This window comes from Mastigoproctus giganteus, chromosome 10 (genome assembly GCF_048544385.1).
Source record: "Mastigoproctus giganteus isolate SK-2022 chromosome 10, ASM4854438v1, whole genome shotgun sequence".
Classification (NCBI taxonomy): Eukaryota; Metazoa; Arthropoda; class Arachnida; order Uropygi; family Thelyphonidae; genus Mastigoproctus; species Mastigoproctus giganteus.
The window spans coordinates 70,064,508-70,080,694 of record NC_143584.1 but is presented as its reverse complement, the minus strand read 5'-3'; the positions used below and the strand labels follow the sequence as shown (position 1 = coordinate 70,080,694).

General features: G+C 36.7%; 1 protein-coding gene across 1 annotated transcript in view; it reads right to left on the bottom strand.

The window, feature by feature from the left end:
* Window positions 1–16,187, bottom strand: part of kis (chromodomain helicase DNA binding protein kismet) — a 1,089,809-nt gene that overhangs the window by 840,447 nt on the left and 233,175 nt on the right. Inside the window, 1 exon segment of the mRNA XM_090383876.1 lies at window positions 3,719–4,384. Coding sequence (XP_090240002.1) covers window positions 3,719–4,384 — 666 coding nt within the window.

Here is a 16,187-nt window from a genome sequence, read left to right as displayed (position 1 = left end):
CCAGTGAGATATGGAGTAACAAGTTTAAAATAACTAAATGCACAAGACATAATACGTTAAGAGTTTATTTTATATATAATATCGGTGTAGATACACCATAGACAACGCTTAAGAAAATACGTAGTAGTTGTAGTAGGCATCATATACACCTTTTGGCATCTCTCATATTGTGTGATTATCTTCACAACTGGGTCGTCATGTCTGCAATACCAGGGTATCTGCCCATCCACTGATGATAGGCCAATAGCCCTGAAAGAGTGCCATCTGGGTGGTAGTGGTACTCACTGAGAATAAGTAACAATAGTTTTCTCTATTAGTGAAGCGTTACTTATTCGAGGTAGTGCAATATCATGGCAACTCGGCATGAAGGAAGAGCACAATATGAGAAAAAGAGCAAATGATGCCTACTACGTAGTTTCTTAAAAGTTGTCTATGGTGTATCTACACCGATATTATATAGGAGTAACAAGTTTACGAAGTTTAAAAAATATGAACGAAGAGCAGATTCTGAAAATTTATTTGTTTTTTATATGGTTGAAGGAGAAACACATTTCACCATAATAATGTTAAAATCCACAGAATTCCAGCTATTGGTATTACTGCAAATGCAATAAGATCGAGTTTACCCCATTTATAATAGATTACCCTAACAGAAAAGCCCAATAAACCAGGAACTGCAAATTGTTTTTATTACTTTATGGTAGTGACCTCCAGAAATGTGCTCCTCTGCTCATCCTAACACGCCTCACAAAATTTCTGTTTCGAAGAGTAAAATGTGAGCTCCTGAAAACATGAGTTGGCCTACAATATCACCTGTTATCTTGTGAATACAACGAATGACAACAGTGTGTCTCTAACAAATGCATCTACAGCAAATGGGAAATATAGCTCTTAAACATTTGACATTTTTAAACCTTCGTAAACTTGTATGTACTGCTGTTCAGATCGCTATGTTCAGCTCTGTGTGGGGTTTTGCATTCACCTGGTGTTACTTTCAGACGAAAACGTGCATGAGGCAATGCAAAAATTGCATTATACTCTCATTATTCCCTAATATATCAGTCGCAGTGAAGCAAATTCGTATTGCCAAAATGCACGTTATAGCAGAACTGACTGTACTAATGTTGCTGGGATCCTGTAATGATGGGGGATTACTGCTGGTTCCTTGTGAGGATGAGTAAGCAGGAATACAAGAAGAGTGGGACGTGCAGAAGCACGTGCTCTTTGAGTGGACCGGAGTTCAAGCCTATGACTGCTAAATACGATTAACGTTTGTATTGATTGATTTATGGTAAACTCCACTGACCTGGATCGTGTGGAAAGAGTATAAACAAGAACTTTTTTTTTTTAAATCCCTTAGTAGCAAAAATTTTTAAGGACAATTACAAGTATGCTGATTATATATTATTGAAATATAACTATTTCACTAAGATTTGTGATAATTTTTCGAAAGTTAAATGAGTTATAGAGAATGTATAATATTTTTTTACACTTGTATTATAAACTTCAATTATACCTATACAGGGTGGTCTGTAATTTGTGGTACAACCAGCAAGAGGCTGATTCTTCATGAAAAAATAAGTCGAAATTGCAGAAAATTTTTTTCATATGAGGCTTCATTTTTGAGAAAATCGACTTTAAATATTAGTTGAGTACGCATGCGCTTGATTAAGACACCGTTGAGCAAATCTCAATACCAACCACTATTTACTCTTCTGTTTGTATACAATGTCACAACTTTGAGTGTTTATGATACAGTGTTATCATTTGTTATCATCAGTCTTAGTATCTTACTTATTATCAGTATTCACTAACAGTTTCTATCAACCCATCAATATGGCAAGGTACAGTAATCACGAATATATGGACATGCTCCTTGCATTAGGAGCATGTGCTGGATATGCTTTTGCTGCAGCAAATTATTACAGAGAGAGAGATATCCAAATCCTCACCACCCAGACAGGCGAGTAATTCAAAGAGAAAAGCAAACGCTGTCCGACTGTGGTTCGTTCCACTCTCTGCATCAAAATCTTGGATGTCGTTGACGACTGCCTAATCAAAAAGAGAAGAAGAAATTATGACGGATATCAATAATAATCCTCGTCTTAGTACGAGATATCTTTCTTCTCAACATAACATTAGCAGGTCGACAATTATTCACATACTACGTGACAACAGGATGCATCCGTTTCATGTTGAGAGAGGGCAAGAACTACGAGCTTATGATTTTGTTCCATGAATGGCTTTCTGCCATTGGTTACTTGAGCATCCATAATTTTTATCATGAATTTTATGGACTGATGATTCTAAATTTACACAACATGGAATTTTAAACATACATAATACGCACTGGTGGGCACTTGAAAATCCACAAGTTATTATTGAAATACATTTTCAAAAAAGATGGAGCGTGAACATCTGGGCTGCTATAATCAGTAACGAAGTTGTGAGACCTTATTTCCTTCCAGATAATTTAAGGGGTGCATTGTACTTACACTTCTTATGCAACAAGTTATCCAGACTATTAGAAAATGGTATCTCTGGATACTATAAGAACTATGATTTTCCAGAATGATGGCGCCTCAGTTCATTTTATTGAGAAGTAAGGAAATTTTTAAGTGAGCGATACAAACATTGGATCTGTCATGGCGGGACAATTGCTTGGCCAACACAGATTTATCAGCTTTAGACTTTTACTTATGGAATCATATCAAAGCAATCGTATATTCCGAAGACTGTGTACCAGTCTTGTACAATTGAATAAATGGATTGTACTGGTGTTCGAAACATTAAAAACTCGAAACACACTGAAAAGGCTTCAAGATACCAGCTTTGTATGCAACAGAATGGGCAATATTTTCAACAATTCTGAAACTAATAAAAGGAAATTATCAAAAGGAAATATCGTGTCTCATTTTAATTTACATATCCTATGCACTGGACACTGTAAGCAGAAGAGAGCAAATAGTGGTTGGTATCAAGATATGCTCAAAGGTGTCTTAGTCATGTGCAGGCATACTCAACTAATATTTAAAGTCGATTTTCTCAAAAACAAAGCCTCATATGAAAAAATTTTATTCTGCAATTGACTTATTTTTTCATGAACAATCCACCTCTTGCCAGTTGTACCATGCATTACAGACCACCGTGTATATATCCTTATTTTAACATTAAACGTTGGTACATCTTTTGAGGTAGGTGTGATAGAGACTTTTTATGGTGATTTCGGAATCAGCAAGTTTATTTCCTCCAGAATCGTTGCAGAGGTATGACAAAAAATATTGTTGGCTAGTGTATTTAAAAAAAAAAAAATATATATATATATATATATATCACTGTTGCAAGTACAGACATGTTACGGTTGTGGAATTCAACCACAGTCTGATCCAGAAAGTATACATTCCAATGTGCTACCTACTGATTTCCAACATACAGCTGTTTCACAGATAGACACACAGGATTTATTTTGACATATGCATTCATGTGTGATGTGTGTGTATTTATGAGAGAGGTGGGAGATTGACTCCAAACAAAATATTAGTAAATGGGTGTTCAAATACCTTTGTCTACACAGTGTACTGCTGCAACTGGAATGTAGAATATCAAAGGAACATTCAAGGACCATCTAGAAAATCCATTCTTTAAATAAAAGCTAGAAAATAGGCATCAAAAAAATTATATTTAAAAACAAACCAGCTCCAAATTAAATATTTCTTACCTTCCACTTTTCTTTCGGTGGTGGCTCTCTGAAGCGGTAGTAATGCTTAATTTTATTTATGTCAACATCATCTTCTAATTCCCAAGTACTTTCTTCATATGATAAACCTCTCCATTTCACTAGATAATGCTTAACTGTTTTTCGAATATTTTCAGTTTTGGTAGAATGATTTTCAAGTTCACTGTTTTCCACTTCAACATTTGTATTTAATACAGGATTCTCCTCTGCACTACTGGTATTTTGTTGTTTAGATGGCATCTCACAGTTCGGCTTTAATGGCAACTCAATTAAAGTATTTTCCGTAGAAGTATCTTCTACGTCCAATAATCCTTGCGGACCAACTGAATACTTATTTGATAACTGTTTATAACTGGCTACATCATCTTTTGTATTGTCAAAGGTATCACTTGTTGGATCAAATTTGAAAGGATCCTCAGATTCGTTATTAACTTTTTCATTATCATTTGTTTCACTTATAACAAAATTTTCCTCTTCAATACAAACTGTTCTTGGAGCCTTTTCTGAAGCAGACTCGTCTATTTTGTCAAGAGAATTAATTTCTGGTAATCCATTCAAAGCAGAGCCATCAACTGTTTCAAAAATTTCATTCATATCCAGCACTCTATCAACTTCCACATAATCTGGGTTGAATGGTTCTTCTTCAAGCTAAATTAAAAGGTGAACAAATATACATAAAAAATTAACTTCTTAAAAAATCATTATAACAAGTTTTTTTTTTTTTTTTAAATTTATCAGAGATAATAAAGAATATGCAAGAACCATCAAAGAAACTTAAAAGCTGGACAACATTAAAAATAAATTACATTAATGTCCCATATGTTTAATTTTATATAATTCTATGGTTATACTATAAGTTACTTTATGCATTTAATGTAGCAGATATAAATTACAGTAATAATTGAATTAGTATAGCATTACTCTTTTATACTTGGTGCAGTAATACTATGCAGTAGTTTTAATTTAAACCTTGATACCAAAACTATGCTTTGCACTAGAGCAACGAAGTGTATGATACAGAATAGTGAGGATACTTTGTTTCCGTGGGAGAAATTGCCAATGGCAATTCTCCATTACATCAAAGAATACTATTTGTTGCATGTGTGAAATACTATTTGTTGCATGTGTAACATACACATGAACCAAACGTTGCTAGCCATAATATCCCATGGTGGCAGATCATTCTTCATCATCATATGTTGCAACCTTCCACTTATTCAGAGAGTTCTAGGCTTGATTCCTATTTATTCTGAAGGCCTATTCAATTAGGGCTGTTCAATCTCATAAACAGAAAAAACGTTTTTAACACCAACTTCTTTTGGAGTTTTCAGCCAACACAACATGCAAATCAGTCTACACACACACACACACACACACACACACACACACACACACACACACACACACACACACACACACACACACACACACACACACACACACGCCAGCTAAAATATAGAGATAAGAAGACTAGATAAGAAGCAATCTCTGGTGCTCTTAAAATTGTTTTTTTTTTTTTTTTAATTTTATATTTTTAATTTTTATTTAATTATTTTTTGCTGCTGGCCCCTGCACGCAGTATGGTGGCCATAATAATCGTCCTCATCTTGTGGAAAAAGATGCAATTAAATTCCATTAATGATAAAAGAAACTTTCGTGGCTTTTTTCACACCATAATCAAATTAATTGGTCTGGGAAAGAGCTTACAATACCAGTCAAAATCTTAATACCGGTATTTCAGTATTTTTAATTTATGAAACCAGGATACCAGTATTCCAAAAACAAATGTTTTTCTCAATAAATTTTGATGACAATTAGGTGCAATAAAGTAAGGGGAAAAAAAAAGTATTGTAATTACTTGAATTCAGGTTTTAAATAAACTTTTATTGTAATAATAAATATTCTGAAAAAAAATCATTAAAACACTGTTATTCTAAAAACAAAAAAATACATATTGTTACTGAAAAGTTTAGTTATGTTTAAGCATCCACACTACCTGTCCGAATAAAGTGAGTTCTTAAGAAACATAAGCAATCAATAGTATGATCGTTTAAAATGGATCTAATTTTGGTACATACAGTATTGGATGAGTGGCAGAAAATGCCCTTTCGGATTCTATTCTGGAACTATTGTACTGAGATAATCGTAGACGATCTCAGGCTATATTTTCTAGGCTTTGAACTTTTTTACCAAAAAATAGTTAAAAGTATTTCATTAATTTCCAAATGAAGTTCATCTTTTAAAATCTCATTGGATTCAGGAAATTTCTTATTTTGGAAAGAATTTTCAGAACACTGATGTTCTGTTCCATGTTGGTCTTCCATGGTTGAATTATGTTCATTATTTTCTGAAGGAGAATGACGTTTTATTAAGTGAAGTATAATTTTCACTATAGTATCTTTACTGAGACTAGTGGCAGAGAAGAAAAATGCATGGGATACATATAAATTATCGGGTGACACAGAAGACTGGTAAATTTAAAATTTTTTATTCTGTTTATACTCCAGCACGACAACCAAGTCAGTAGAGTTTACAATAAATCGTCAATACAAATATTTATCGTATTTAGCAGTCACGGGCTAGTCCACTCAAGGAATGTGTGCAATGCACTCTCGCTACTGACCACTCGGCTACTCAGGTAGATATAAGCTAGTCTGTAATCAAGTCACAAAGGAGCTTAGACAAGTGAAGGCAGATTACGATAAATCTTTGGCAAAGGATGCAAAGAGGATTTTGATTTTGGGTTTACTGGCACAATGCTATAATGCGCCGACCACACTCAAACAGGAACATCAAAGACATCTTTACTTACATAAACTCTAGAAGGAAGGGGATGAATCAGATTGGTCAACTTGCTATCGATGGTTCAAATGTTGATGATCCTCAGGTAGTTGACAAACTGAATGAGTATTTTGCACCATATTTAGGAAGGGGAATAACAGAAGTCTATCAAAGTCTAACAGGAAGCTAAAGGATTTTGTAATAACTGAGAGCAAAGTGGAGGAGAAATTGTTGAAGTTAGACATAAGAAAGGCACCTGAGGTGAATAGGATATATCCAGTAATATTAAAAGAGGCAACAAAGGAAGTAAACACACCCTTAGCCATTCTTACGAGGGCATCTCTTAATTCAGGGGATGCCTCCATGAACTGCAGATGTGCAAATATATTCCTAATTCATAAAGAGGATCAAAGGGTGACATACGTAATTACAAACCTGTTAGTTTAACTTCTGTTCCTGGGACAATAACGGAGTCACTGATTAAAGAAGCATTGGAGGATCATCTAGACAAGACTGCAGTAATAATTCAGACACAGCATGGGTTTGTTAAGGGAAAGTCTTGTCTGACCAATTTATTGGATCCTATGATGTGGTCACAAAGGAACTGGATGCAAAGAATAATTTTGATACCATATACTGTTGCACATGGAAGACTATTGTACAAATTGGAGTAGTATGGCATTATGGGTAAGTTGCTGCTATGGATAACGGGATAGCTGATTGGAAGAAGAAAGAGTGGTAATCAATGGACACTGCTCTTTGTGCACTAATGTTATTAGTGGAGTCCCACAAGGTTCGGTTTTAGGCCCATTGTTGTTTTGTGAATTTATCAATGATATTGATGAAGCTATATCAGGCTTAATATCTAAGTTTGCTAATGATATGAAGGTTGGCTGGGTTGTTAATGACAGTATACTACTACAACATGATCTAGAAAAGTTGGGCAGATGGAGTGAGAAATGGCAATTGAAGTTTAACATTGACAAATGCAAAGTACTGCACATAGGTAGCAATAACCCCAGAGTAATGTACCAACTGTGCAGTACTACACTCAGGGTAAGTGCAGAATGAATAAGACCTGTGGGAAATTGTGAGGTCAGATATGCAATTTTCTGATCAGTGCAAGAGAAGCTCCTGGGGTCTTGTCAATAATATACAGGAATTTTGTGAGCAGAGAGGAGGAGGTGATCACTCATTGTATAAGGCAGTGGTCAGGCCACACCTTGAGCATTATATACAGGTCTGTGGGCCTCATTTTAGGATAGAAATAGAGATGCTGGAAGGAGTACAGAGAAGGGGAATGAGACTGGTGAGCAAAACAAAGCTGCTCATAACAGGAAAGGCTTAAGTTCTGCAAATTGCAGCATCTGCAGATTATGCACCTGTGAGGTGTATAAGGCCTTGAATGGTTTGAGCAAGCTCAATGCTGATGAGATTCTTTTGCTCAGATTACGCACCTTATGGGGCATGAATTCAAACTGAGGAAAGACAATTGCAAAATAAATGTGCCGAAATTTGCCTTTAGCAAGCAAGTGGATGATTGCTGGAACAAACTTCCATCTGTCATTGTGGAAGTTGATAGTTTAAATAAATTCAAATGAGAATGGTGGTGGTGTATTTTTTTTATGCTTTCTGGCATCATGTCTCTACTAATGTTAATGCCAAACTCAAATTTGTAATGTACCAAGTTTTAATTTGAGTCTTTGGATAAAAACAAATGATCTCTAAGGATCAAACACAGCATCAAATGCTTGGCTGCCTAATTTATTGCATGCACATAATGTCATATACATGATCACATGTTGGGTTCACTAAAATCAGAAGTCACTGATCTCAAATGAAGCAATTAAATCTGGTGACTGTCAGGGAAAAGGAAATATTTTGCTTAGTGAAGTTAGCATGAAAGAGGGCCATGGTACATCTACTAAGCTGTCAAAGTTAGTACTTATTTCAGAACAATTATAAGCTTGAAAGTATCAGTTTTAGCTATATAATAAAAGGAAGCCCAGGCATTTGCTATATCAGCTGAATAAATAAAAATAATAAAGTAAACTATGTATATGAGTCCCTTCTCATATAAGTATATATTCAGCTGACCAAATTTCCTCAAGTTGTTAGCTTTAAACCACCCATAGGTGGTTTAAAGGGTAATTTCTTTCACAATTTTCCAGCTAAAATGAAACATCCTACAATACAGTCTACACGACTTCTCCATTACTTGAATTTATGGACCCCTAGTTCTAATATCAATTGTTACTGTGAAGTTTCCCCTTCATTTCTTCTGGTATTTCCTCTCAGAACCTTAAAGACCAGACCTCATTCAGATCTAGTTAGCATATATTTAGTTTTTCCATCAATGGATGCTTTTTTGCTGATCTCATGCAAGCTTTGTCCATCTATGGATACCGTCATGTAAGTTTTTTTTTTTTTTTTTTTTTAATTAAGTGTTATCTCCATACTTCTACATGTTAATTCAAGTATCATCTTACACTTGCCTTGTTCAGTGCACCTCCAAATCTCTACAAGCATAGGTTCAATAAATTTATCTGATAATATTGGTCAAAGTAACTCTTGCACATACTTCAAGAGTTCATATCTGTTACCCCAACTGGACATATTATCTAGATGTTTTGGGGGCAGAAACGTTTCAAGTGAGCGGGTAGCTAATGCCAGGGAAGCGAGCCTAAAAAACTTCAAGGGTTGTGTTAGGTTTGTTAAATATACAAGAACAGTAAGTCTTAATTGTTTATATAGTAATGTTAGAAGTGTCGTCAATGAAATGAGCGAATTCGAACTCTGGTTAAAACAAGTAACGCGGACATAATAGGGCTTATGGAGACATGGTGCCACCCAGAAATTGGGGATGATGAGTTTCAGTACGGCTTGTATAATGTATTTAGGAAGGATAGGGTAGATAGAAGGGGTGGTGGGGTAATGCTTCTTATCAGAAGCAGCCTGAGTGCGACGATAGCTTTCCCGGATTCAGACGTTTCACATGCTAGTATAGAATCTGTATGGTTTGTTATTGTTATTTGGTTTTTAGAAACCAAGGCCATATTGCTCTGGGGATATGCGATGGTCATTCCCTGACCTTTCTGCATCCTCTGTATTTGGTGGTCACGGGCTCGAATCCCAGTCTAATCAAGAAGCGTGTGCTACGCACTGCTGCTGCTCCTGCCCACCTGGCTACTGAGGCACCGAATCTGTATGGTGTAAGATAGTTGGAAACAAAGGTATAATGCGAGTAGCAGTAATTTACAGACCAGGTGATTGTGAAGATTATGACAATAGCCTCTACATGCAAATGGAATGGGCAAGTAAGCATCAATGTCTTATTATGGGTGATTTCAATTTGCCTCTAATTGATTGGAGTAAATGGGAAGGAAACTCGACAAAATTTTTAAATCAACTAGATGACTTATTTGTATCAACATATCAGGGAAAGTCCTAGAGAAAAGAATATCCTAGATCTCATCATCACCCATGAATCAGATGAAATAACAGGGTAGTCAGTGGAGGAACCAGTAGCAGAAAGTGATCATGGATTTCTATGGTGGATGATGATGAGAGAGATAGCAGCAGTAAAAGGCAAAGGAATGGGTTTTAATTTCAGAAAAGGAAATTACGATGCATTAAGGTACTACATGGCCTCTATTAACTGGGTAGATATCGCACAGAGAATGAATACAATTGAACTGTGGTATGCTTTTAAAACATTAATCACAGATGCCTTGAATGCATATTAACCATTAAAAAAAATACTCCACGAGGAAAGTTCCAAGCTGGGTGAATAGTGAACTTGCCACATTACTTGAGCAGAAAAAGGTGACATGGAAAGGTTACAGAGCAACAAAAAGTACTGAAGCCTAGAACAGCTACAAGATGATCTGTAATAGAGCCACAGACAGCTTTGCCTGTTGAGCCACAGGTTCGACAGGCAAAGGCAGTTTATGAGAAATCACTAGCAAACAGAGCAAAGAGGGGGGGGGGGGGGTGATAAGGAATTCTTCACACATATAAATGCCAAGAAGAGCAGGACAAACCAGATTGGACTTTTACGTAAGGGAAAGGGGATAGTATTAAATACACCAGCTGCCGTTGGAGATGAACTCAACAGTTACTTTGCATCGATATTTACAAATGAAAAACCTTTTGTAGCAATGGGAAATTGTTGGAGTGAAGTTTAAAAATATGTAATTAATGATACTGAAATTTTGCAAGATTATTTAATGAAAAAACTTTCGAGCCTACAGGCCAGTAAGGCTCCTGGAGTTGATGGAATATATCCTATAATCTTAAGGGATTTGGCAATGAGTGCATCGAACCATTGAGGCTAATTTATGCAAGCATCACTAGACTCTGGGGAGATTCCCTTGGATTGGAAAAGTGCCAATGTATCTCCCATACATAACGGTGGCTCTAAGAGTGAAGTGGGAAATTATCGACCTGTCGGTCTGACTTCAGTAGTAGGGAAAATCATGGAGGAAATGATCAAGGGTGGAATTTGGGATCATTTGGATCGAATTGAAATTCTCAAGGATACTCAGCATGATTTTGTAAAGGGAAAATCATGTTTAACAAATGTGGTTCGCTATTTTGAAAGGGTCACTCACAAGCTGGATTTAGGGAATAATTTCGACATTGTTTATTTAGATTTCAGCAAAGCTTTTGACTCAGTCCCACATGACCGGTTGCTTTACAAGCTGGAACAGGTTGGAATCACTGGGAAAATCCTTAGATGGATAGCATGATGGCTTCAGGGCAGGAGGCAGAGGGTTGTGATAAATGGCTATTCCTCAGTTTGGGTTGCTCTAAGAAGTGGGGTTTCCTCAAGGATCAGTATTAGGACCATTGTTGCTTTTAATTTTCATAAAAGACATTGATGAAGGGATAGAGGGCATGATGTCTAAATTTGCAGATGATGTTAAAATTGGTAGAGAAGTTAATTATCAATGCCAAGCTGAGCTTCTTCAGAGAGACTTAGATAGACTTCAGGAATGGTCAGAAAAATGGCAGCTATGCTTTAACCCAACAATGTGTAATGTATTACACCTGGGAAACAGCAATCCTAAAATAACTTATTCAGTTGGTGAAGTTCAACTAAACCCAGTACTGGAGGAAAGGGACTTGGGTGTTACGATACGGTCAGACATGAAATTCTCTGAGCATTGTAAACAGGTTGCAAGGAAGGCCCATGCTGTCCTATTAATGATCTATAGAATTTTTGCAAGTAGAGATAGTTTGTTTGTTTGTTTGTATTTGGTTTTCAGGAGCATTAGCAACTAAGGTCATATTGCTCCGTGATATGCGGTGGTCATTCCCTTGACCTTTCCGCATCCTCCGTATTTGGTGGTGATGGGCTCGAACCCCAGTCTAATCAAGAAGCGTGTGCTACGCACCGTTGCTCCTTCCTGCCTGGCTACGGAGGCGCCAAGTAGAGATAGGGACGTGATAATCCCATTACATAAGGCTTTTGATAGACCGCACTTGGAATACTGTGTTCAAGTATAGAGACCGCACCTAAAGTAAGACATCGAGCTTCTTGAAAGGGTGCAAAGACGGTTAACTCACCTGTTGAGATCGGCAAAAGGGCGTTCTTATGAAGAAAGACTTCGAATATGTGGGTTGCAGAGTTTGGTAACTAGACACCTTAGAGGAGATTTGATTGAGGTGTTTAAGGCTCTGAGAGGCATCAGTAAAATGAATGAGGACGAAATTTTCAAGATTATAAATGATGCTAGAACTAGGGGACATAAATTCAAGTTATGGGAGGAAATGTTTAGATTGGACTGCAGGAAGTTTTATTTTAGCCAGCGAGTTATAAATTACTGGATTAAGTTGCCTACATGGTTGGTAGAGGCTGACAGTTTGGGGAAATTCAAAGTTCATCTGGATAGTACTTTCGGGTCAGGGAAGCACATAGGACGATAGGTTTAATTTCCATTTCTTTTATTAATTATTATTTTTTTTTATCATTGTTTTATTCATTTTTTTTTTTTTTTTTTTTGCCTGGTGCAGCATACGCCATAGGCTTTCTTCCACCATGCAGCCATTGAAAAAAAAAAAAAAAATTAAACTATTCGAGGCATGGGAGGAGGACCCAGTGAAAAAAAAAATAGTTCCAAAATCTGCCGATAGAGGATAATATGGTGCTGCACAAGAGGAAAGACAGGACAAAGTACCAACAAACTAAATCACAGGCACTCTTTGCTGCCTGCTTTGTAACTACCAAATCCATTCCTCTATTGTTTTTAATTCTCAGAGAAGTACATAAGTTATTGTGGTGTACAGTTAAATATCAATGTGCATAAAAACACAGCATCAAATTCTATGACCATCACTGACGTTTAAGTCATCAGAAAAAACTGTTTGGCACTGATCATTAATCACTGACCTCGAATGAGTACAATTAACAATTGTACAGAGAAATAGAGTGGGCTAGTAAATCAGAATGTCTTATAATGGGGGATTTTAACTTCCCAGATATTGACTGGAACTTGTGGGTTGGTCACTCTCACACTAGTGAGACTTTTGTGGATTTATTGGATGAATGATTTCTGCAGCAGCAGAAAATGTTTGAGAGGCAACCAGAGAGGGTAATCCTCTTGATCTGGTTATCAGCAGCGATCATTCCGTGTATTAAGAATTTGCAGATAATGGAACCAGTAGGTGGCAGTGATCACAGTGTACTGATGTGGGATTTACTTAAAGATATAATTACCATCGGGGGTAAAGGAAAGGGTTTTTTGTTCCGTAAAGGTGACTAGTGGTCTCAGACAATTTTTAAATTCTGTGCAGTGGGATCAACTGATGATGTTACCAACAGCAAATTCTAAGTGCGAAGCATTCAAAAAATTAATCGTGGAAGCTACTAAAAGTTTCATACTTGTTAAGAAAAACTGTTCAGGGTTTAGGCCTAAATGGTTGTCAAATGAATTAATGAGACTCTTGGCTGAGAAGGAAAATGCATGGGATGCATATAAATTATTAGGCAACACAGAAGCCTATGGTAGATATAGGCTGGTCTGTAATCAAGTCACAAAGGCAGCAAAGGCAGATTATGAGAAATCTTTGGCAAAGGATGCTAAGAAAAACAGCAAGGATTTCTTTACTCATATAAACTCTAAAAGAAGGGGATGAATCGGAATGGTCCACGTGATATCGGTGGTTCGACTGTTGATGATCCTGCTCAGATAGCAAACAAACTGAAAGAGTATTTTGCATCTACATTCACACCTGAGGAGTTATTAAGGTTTGAAAATGCCAGAAGGTTATCAAATTGTAGAAGGGTGTTTAATGATTTTGTAATAACTGAGAGCAAAGTGGAGGAGAAATTGTTGAAGTTAAACATAAGAAAGGCACCTGGGGTGGATGGGAACTATCCAGTTATAATACAAGAGGCTGCAAAGGAAGTAAGCAAACCCTTAGCCATAATTATGAGAGCATCTTTGGACTGAGGGGAGGTCCCCACTGACCGGAGATGTGCAAATGTGTCCCCAATTCAAAAAGGGGGGGATCGAAGGGTGACACGAGTAATTACAGACCAGTTAGTTTAACTTCTGTTCTGGGTAAAATAATGGAGTCACTGGTTAAGGGTGCATTGCAGGATCATCTAGACAAGACTGCAGTAATAATTCAGACACAGCATGGGTTTCTTAAGGGAAAGAATGACAAATTTGAATGGATATTATGATGTGGTTACAAAGGAACTGGATGCAAAAAAGTAATTTTGATATCATATATTTGGATTTCAGAAAAGCTTTTGACACCGTTGTGCATGGAAGACTATACAAATTATATTAAGTTCTGTACAAATGGAAGCAGAATGGTATTAAGGGTAAGTTGTTACAATGGATAAAAGAGTGGTTGAGTGGGAGAAGACAGAGGGTAGAAAATAATCTACAGTGCTCTTCGTGGACTAATGTTATTAGTGGGGTTCCACATGGCCCACTGTTGTTTTGTATAGTCATCAATGATATTGATGAAGGTATATCAGGCTTAGTGTTGAAGTTTGCAGATGATAAAAAGGTTGGCAGGGTTGTTACTGACAGTAAAAGCATTGTGCTACTGCAACAGGATCTAGATAAGTTGGGTAGATGGTCCGAGAAGTGGCAACTGAAGTTTAACATTGACAAATGCAAAGTACTGCATATGGGTAGAAGTAACCCCAGAGAAACGTACCAACTGTGTGGTAATACACTTCCGGTTGTAGAAAATGAAAAAGACCTGGAAGTAATTGTGCAGTCAGATATAAAGTTTTCTGAGAAATGCAGACAGGCTGCCAGTGCAGGCCATGGGGTTTCGTCAAAGATATACAGGAATTTTGTTAGCAGGGAAAAGGAGGTGACTGTCCCTCTGTATAAGGCAATGATCAGGCCAAGCCTTGAGTATTGCGTACAGGTCTGGAGGCCTCATTTTCGGAAAGTTGTAGATTTGTTTGAGCGTGTACAGAGAAGGGCAACAAGATTGGTGAGGGGAATGAAGGGATCCTCTTTCAAAGAGGGGCTTAAGTTCTGCAAATTGCAGCAGTTGGAAACTAGGCGCACCTGCAAGGTGATCTGATTGAGGTGTATAAGGCCTTGAATGGGTTGAGCACGCTGAATTCTGATGGGATTCTTCCACTTGTTCAGATTACGACCCTAAGGGGGCATAAATTCAAATTGAGGAAAGATAGAAGTAGAACAGATGATGTGCAGAAATTTGCCTTAGCCAGCGGGTGGTTAATTGCTAGAACAAACTTCCATCTGCCATTGTGGAAGTTGATAGGTTAAATAAATTTAAGGAGGAACTGGATAGAGGGAATTGTTATGTAAATTTTTTTTAATTTTTTTATTTTATTATTATATTATTATTTTTTTTTGGCTGATGCTGCATAAGCTCATATGCTTCCTTTTTGCATCACATGCCACTACTAGTACTACACTTCCAATCACCTAAACGTCTGAAAATTTTGATTTCACATCCTCAATCTTTTGTTGATTTCATTTAATAAAATCAGAAATAATAATGGTTCTCCCAGTAGTAATCTTTTTAGGGAACCCCACAAGTTCAGCATATAAATGGTAACTTCTCATGAGGGAAGTTACCATATATGCTGGTAAAACCAACCTGGTTAAAGATAAAACTCTTTAACCAGGTTGTTTAAAGATTTTTTTATCCTTTATAAAACTATGCAATTTTATCCATTAAAATTCCATTTCTATATAAATCCTGTATTGCACTCCTGATTAGTGCATCCATGCTTTTACAAACCACTAGACCCACCTTTATGTATTGGTAATACATTGGTACTTCTGCACACTCCAAAGGTATTATTCTCTAGTACAAGGATGTCCATGTAATTTATCTTAATGCTTTAACACAACTATTCCTCGCCCTCCACATAATTCAAAATTCTTCAATGGGTATATGCTACCAACAGCTCCACTCGCCTTCAGGCTCAAAAGGTTTTCAGATATAAGTAATTTCACATTGCTGAGCCTCACTGTCAGCCACTCCTTACTATAAAAAGTCTTTCACGGCAAATACCATCATAAAGTACATGATCAATTCATCAGTATCAGGGTTATCTAAGATTTTCCACACACATTAGGCAAGGGTCTAATCTGATGTCTTTTTTTCCTTCTATGTATTCACATAGATGAAAATTTCCTACCCCTGTTCTTTGCTT